Source organism: Myotis lucifugus, unplaced genomic scaffold, assembly GCF_000147115.1.
Source record: "Myotis lucifugus unplaced genomic scaffold, Myoluc2.0 scaffold_9367, whole genome shotgun sequence".
Classification (NCBI taxonomy): Eukaryota; Metazoa; Chordata; class Mammalia; order Chiroptera; family Vespertilionidae; genus Myotis; species Myotis lucifugus.
In genome coordinates, this window is record NW_005880415.1 from 1 (window position 1) to 6,370 (window position 6,370).

The 6,370-nt window shown below is 45.9% G+C and overlaps 1 protein-coding gene across 1 annotated transcript; it reads right to left on the reverse strand.

Moving 5' to 3' along the window:
- Positions 1 to 1,173: 1,173 nt before the first annotated feature.
- On the reverse strand, positions 1,174 to 3,047 carry LOC111824863 (apolipoprotein L2-like). Its single transcript, XM_023749449.1, has one exon. It carries the CDS (start codon positions 2,870 to 2,872, stop codon positions 2,324 to 2,326), a length of 549 nt encoding a protein of 182 aa, XP_023605217.1. The 5' UTR covers positions 2,873 to 3,047; the 3' UTR covers positions 1,174 to 2,323.
- Positions 3,048 to 6,370: the final 3,323 nt, after the last annotated feature.

Below are 6,370 nucleotides of genomic sequence, written 5' to 3' on the forward strand. Positions count from 1 at the left end.
CAAATTTTCCACCCACTCAGCTGTCATCACCACCCCCATCACGGTCCCCATCATCATCATCATCATCATCAAGAATTCACTGCCTATAGTGGATAACATTGTAATAACTATGAATGATGCCATATGTCTGCTAGACTTAGCGGGTGATCACTTTCTAATCACTAGATTGCACCCCCAAAACTAATATAATATTGTATGTCAACTGTAATTGAAAAATAAAATAAAATAAATTTTTAAAAAGTCACTGGCAGTGGGTGCAGGTGGCCTGGGAGAGGTCCCTGGGGGGAAAAGGAGACTTATGTAATACTTTAAACACTAAAGAATTTAAATTAAAAAAAAATAAAGAACATACAAATCCCCTGGCTACTAATGCAGTTCTTTAAGAATATACTTTAATATAAATTTGTATTTGAGCACCTTCATTCATAACTTTAAAAGCCATAACTGTACCTATTTCAACACAAATCTGAGATTGTAAGGTCCATGAAGGTTTTTTATCTTTGTTTCCTGATGTATCCCTAACACCAAAAATTTAATAGTATGTTTCTACACTTATGCCTTGAGCTTGCTAATTGAAAATTTGTTCTATCATTCTTATTGCATTGACAATGTAAGGTTTGGGTAGGGACTGAAAGAGAAAATCAGAGGAAGCATGAATTACCATATATTAATTGATTATTATTTCTAATAGCAAGAACTTCAGTGCCTTTAGCTTGTGCCTATGCAGGTATAGAAATGAATAATAAACAATTCATTATCTTTTAGAATTTATTTTTTTAATGAAGTATGAATAACTAAGTACTTTCTGTCCAATGACTTGTGTGAATTTCTATGTAAGACATAAGAGAATGTCTGTAATCTCTTCTTTTGCTTGGGAAGATGTGACCATCCTTGGGTCTCTTGAATAATTGCTTGGACCACTCCTAGGCCACCCATAGTGTTTCAAGATCAATGTACATGATCTAGTCATATAGGCATGTGGCTCTGTGGATTGTGTACTAATCAGGGAATTGTTAAAACACCTGTGATTATACTTTTATTTTATTTTTATTTTTTATTTATTTTAAATATATTTTAATGATTTTTTACAGAGAGAAAGGGAGAGGGATAGAGAGTTAGAAACATCGATGAGAGAGAAACATGGATCAGCTGCCTCCTGCTCACCTCCTACTGGGGATGTGGCTGCAACCAAGGTACATGCCCTTGACCGGAATTGAACCCGGGTCTCTTCAGTCCCCAGGCCGACGCTCTACCCAGTGAGCCAAACCGGCTAGGGCTGTGATTATACTTTTAGCTATTTCGTTACACAATCATTACTATTTTTCATTAAACTATAGATAGTGATTTAGAAAAAAAAACATCACTCCCTACCTAAGATGAACTGCTGGAAGACAAAGGCGAGCTGGAACTGGAAAGCAGGGCTAGGGACCAGGACCAGGGAGAGACGGGGTTCCTTCTGGGACGGTGAACCCTGGGGAGGGCCAATCCAGGAGCCACTGAAACTCCCATATCCCAACAACTCAAACTCTTTCTCCTTCTTCCATTGTCAACTTTTTAGTAGTTCGGGCCTTCTCAGTGCTTATTCCTTCACTTCTCTTTCTTTATTCATGACCCCAATGTCTTTATTCATGACCCAATGTCTTTTTTAGTCAAAATAAAGTTCCTCCCACCCCCCACTCTCTTGTCCTCTCTCTTCCCTGATTCCAGGCTCCAGGTTCCTTCCTTCTCTTTGACCCACCTGCCATCTGCATGAACCTCTCCTTTGCTGTGCTCAACACCTGAACACGCAGTTAAATCCATTTTATCTCACCGGCTTTTCCCCTCTAACTGTTATATTGTAAATCAGAAGATGCTTTAATCAATAAGCCAAATTTATTTGGAGTCTTTTTCATTTCGCTAACACTAGCAGGCCCACAGGAAATATTGCTTCTCAAATTCTGGGGCCCAATATAGTGGAAGTCCTTTCTATTTATACATTTTTCAGCTTTTTGTCTTCCGAATTTGGAACAAGACTTCTGGACCTTCTGAGAAAAAGTCCTGTGTGCTGGGCCAGGGCTGTGAGACCAGACCTCAAGGCCTGGCCTGGCGCCAGCACTGACAACTCTGTCTGGGGCATAGTTTATGGCCTCTCTGGAATGGGAGTAGTCTTATTTTTCCCTATTATTTAAGCACGCAAATGTTTACAGAAGCCAGAATAGCAGGGTTAAAGTTTTAAACGGCAGTTTTTACCCAAGATGGAAGTTACTATGCTTCCTAACAAGGTCAGTCCATGCCTTTGTCTCCCACACACCCCTGCTCCCTGCTCTGTCTAGGGATCATGAAGTCAGGGATTCGGTAGACTTTCGAGAAAGTGGGTGCGTTCTTCCCATCTCCTCTCCAGCTCCTGGGCCAGCTGCCTCAACTCTTCAGCAGACTGAGCCTTTGCGCCCTTATGTAAGTGCACTGACTCTATAACTAGCTCAATTACATCCATGAGAATGAAAACACCTGCCGTGGTTGCACCAACGATCCTGGCTTCTTTGTTCATGGCCAGAGCAGTGCCTCCAAAAGCTTTCTGCACCTGCTTGTCGCTTGGGGCTGACATTGTCCCCGCGCGCATGAAGCTCCTGGCCTCAGCTGCTAAGACAGGATTGGATTTGGCCAGATTGAAGGCACGGGCATTCTTCACAATATCTATCACGGATATGGAGCACTTTCTTGCTAAGGAAACAATTTTGGGTGCGCTTCCAAGTAGAAGCTCCTGGACCACATTCCCTTTGTCACTGCCCTTCGACACTAGGCACCTGGCTTTGGCTTTTGCTGACTTGTTCTTTGAGTCTTCCACGATGTCCGCTGTCACACCAGTCACAGCAGCTGCTGCCCCGAGTCCCATCCCAGTTGCCGAAAGCACCAGACTAGCCCCTAGTGTCACAGGTGCCAGAGACAGGCCAAGGATGGTCAGGATGCCAGACACAATGCTGGTGGAAGAGGCCGCCACTTTGGAGATGGTGCAGTCCCTGTGCACCTTGTCCACCTCATCCGCAAGTGCGTAGAGCTTTCCTATGCATTCCTCAATGAACTGTTTCTCCTGAGGAAACTGCTTCATAAAGCTCTCCCTAAACTCCTGTTCTATTGAGGGCATGTCTTTGTCCTCCTCGGCCATGAGTGTTTCCTGCTGGCGCAAGTCTGCATAGAGTGCATCTGCCACATCCCTGCAATCATGAAGGACAGGTGATTAACGAAGGCAAGTGTATGAATTGCTAAAGCTGAGACCTGGGATTGGATGAGCTGGTGCAGGAAGCCCTGTCCTCTATGGTGAGAACATGTGAGTCTACTCAGAAGCCCTCAGATGACACCACATTGGCAGCCCCCATTCTGACTGGAAGTGGTCACTAAGCCTCACTGCCTTCCCTCTGGTCAGGGTTACTCCATGGAGAATAGAAGAGGGTCCCACAAGGAGGTCAGGAGCCCTCCAACTCAAAGACAGGGTTGGAGGACATAATCACCCAGGGCCCTCTACCCCCAGGAGTGAGGGGATCAAATCAGGGATAAAAGAAATGTACCTCCCCAGCCCCCAACACAGTTCTCTCCTAGGCCTGGGGCTTTCTCAGTCCTGTGCCCAGGTGCCTCAGCTGCCTCACTGTAGTCCCAGCCACACTGCCAAGCCTTCCTACCATCCTCCCACCAGGACCCACCCTTGCTCCATCCAGACCCTGGGCTCTGACCCTGCTCCAGGCCTCTCTGGGCCTCCGGACAGCATGACTGCACCTGCTTCCTTGCCCTTGACCCTGCAGTTCACCCCAAGGCCTTCACCATAGTCCTATCAATCAGACTTGCTATTCCATTGAAGAGGGAGATGACATAAGCCCAGAGCCCCAGAGCCGGGCAGAGATTCAGTCAGGATTCAACCCAACACGGTCCAGCTTCACTCCAGCTCTCCCCCTTCCAGGCCAGCAGATCTCTGCAGAGTCTGTAAAATCCCTTTCTTAGGGAGAGCAGGCTCTCTAGCCAAAATCCCCAGGGACACAAACTGTCAGGATTTTCCTAGCTTGTCCCAAAGGAAGTCCTGCGTGGCTCTCTTGTCCAACAAGTAGACATTTGGGCCCTGTCTATTCCCAGCATCTTTTTAAAAAATATATATTTTATTGATTTTTCACAGAGAGGAAGGGAGAGGGATAGAGAGACAGAAACATCGATGAGAGAGAAACATCAATCAGCTGCCTCCTGCACCCCCCCCCCCATTGGGGATGTGCCCGCAACCAAGGTACATGCCCTTGACCGGTATTGAACCTGGGACCCTTGAGTCCGCAAGCCGATGCTCTATCCACTGAGCCAAACCGGTTCTGGCCCAGCATCTTTTTAAAAGTTCATGTGAACTGCCCACCTACTATGTGTCAGTCAATAGGCTAAACAGTTTACATGCATTAACTTATTCTCCTTACAATGATATGAAACAGGTGAAAAGACAGAGAGTGGTTAAGTAACGGGCCCAAGGTCATGTAACCCTCCCCCTGCAGGCCTCATCCCTTCTCAATCTGAGGCCCTTCTCTGCCGATGAATGATATGAAGGAAATGTTCCTCATGGACTGTTGAGAAGGAACTTGTTCAACCCCAAACTCAGGACCGGCCTGGAGGAGTGTGCCAGCCAGGGGAATCTAGATGCAGGGGAGATGGGGTGACAATACAGGCATCCCCTGGAGGTTACCTGGACACCTTGCCTGCAGCCACAAATCTCTCCCAGGATTCATCACTCAGGAAGTGTTGAAGTTTCTCTTTGTTAAATGGGTCATTTAAATACTCAATGGCAACAACAAACTCTTCGTCCTCTAAATGGAAAGAAAAAAGAATAAGGTTAGAAGAAATGCTGGTAGAATGGAAATGGAATTGAGTATAAACAATTGAGTATAAATGTTCATCTTCCTGAGCGGCTGTCACCTGGCGGACTTTTTTTTTTCTTAACCTGGGGTGCTTTTGGTGAGTCACCTGGTGCTAGGGATGGAATTGTGTCCCCCCAAATTTATATGTTGCAGCCCTGACTGCCCATGTGACTGCATTTTATAATTAAGGTTAAATGAGGTCATATGTGTGGCACCCTAATCCATTGTGACTGTTGTCCTTATGAGGGAGGGAAAGACACAGATCTCTCCCCCCCACACACACTTGTCTTTCTCTCTCTCTCTCTCTCTCTCTCTCTCTCTCTCTCTCTCTCTATATATATATATATATATATATATATATATATATATATGTGTGTGTGTGTGTGTGTGTGTGTGTGTGTGTGTGTGTGTGTTTAAGACAGATATGTGCCTCATCCTGCTCCTTTTTCACAGTGGTTAGAGCATCGGATAGAGGACCAAAGGGTTTAGAGTTCTATTCCTCAGTTGAGGTGCCCTGGCACCAGTGGGGGCTCCTGTAGGGCGACCAATTGATGTGTCTTTGTCCCTGGACTACCACATATTCAGTCTCTACAAATCAAGGGAAATACATTTTAATATATATATTTTTTTATTGAATTTTTACAGAGAGAGATAGAGAGTTAGAAACATTGATAAGAGAGAAACATCGATCAGCTGCTTGCTGCACACCCCCTTCTGGGGATGTGCCTGCAACCAAGGTACATGCCCTTGACCAGAATCAAACCTGGAACCCTTCAGTCCACAGGCTGTCACTCTATCCACTGAGCCAAACTGGTTAGGGCGGGGAAATGCATTTTTTAAAAAGTGTGACTCTCAGGTTTTTGGAGACCCTGGAAATGCAGAATGGGGACTGGGGACTGGTGCATGTTTTGTGTGCACAGAGACAGGATGTAAATGTGTTTTCTGCCATATACACACAAGGGACATTATTCTTATTTCACAGAATAAAAAAGTGAAAATCAGACAGGAAAAGAAGACCCAAAGCCAAGAAGCAGAAAGCTCACAGGTGGCATCCAAAGCCAACCATCAGACATTTCCTTACATTAGGTTGAAGCCTCCTTGTAGTTCAAAAACTCATGTGATTTCTGCATTCTACCCTACAGTTTGCCTACAGGACTTTTTCAAATCTATACTAATAAAAGGGTAATGTGCTAATTAGACCAGGTCGACCAGCCATCTTCTGGCATCTGACTTCCTTCCTGATAAAGCCATGGTGGTGGGGTCCGAGGCAGAGGCAGTTAGGGGTGATCAGGCCGGCAGGGGGTTAGAGGCAATTAGGCAGGCAGGGGACGAAAGTTGGCAGTGACCAGGCGAGCAGGGGAGGGCAGTTGGAAGCAAGATCAGTCCTGCAGGGGAGGGCAGTTGGCGGCGAGATCAGGCCAGCAGGGAAGGGCAGTTAGGGGCAATCAAGCAGGCAGGCAGAGGAGGATTAGAGGTGATCAGGCAGGCAGACAGGTGAGTGGTTAGAAGACAGG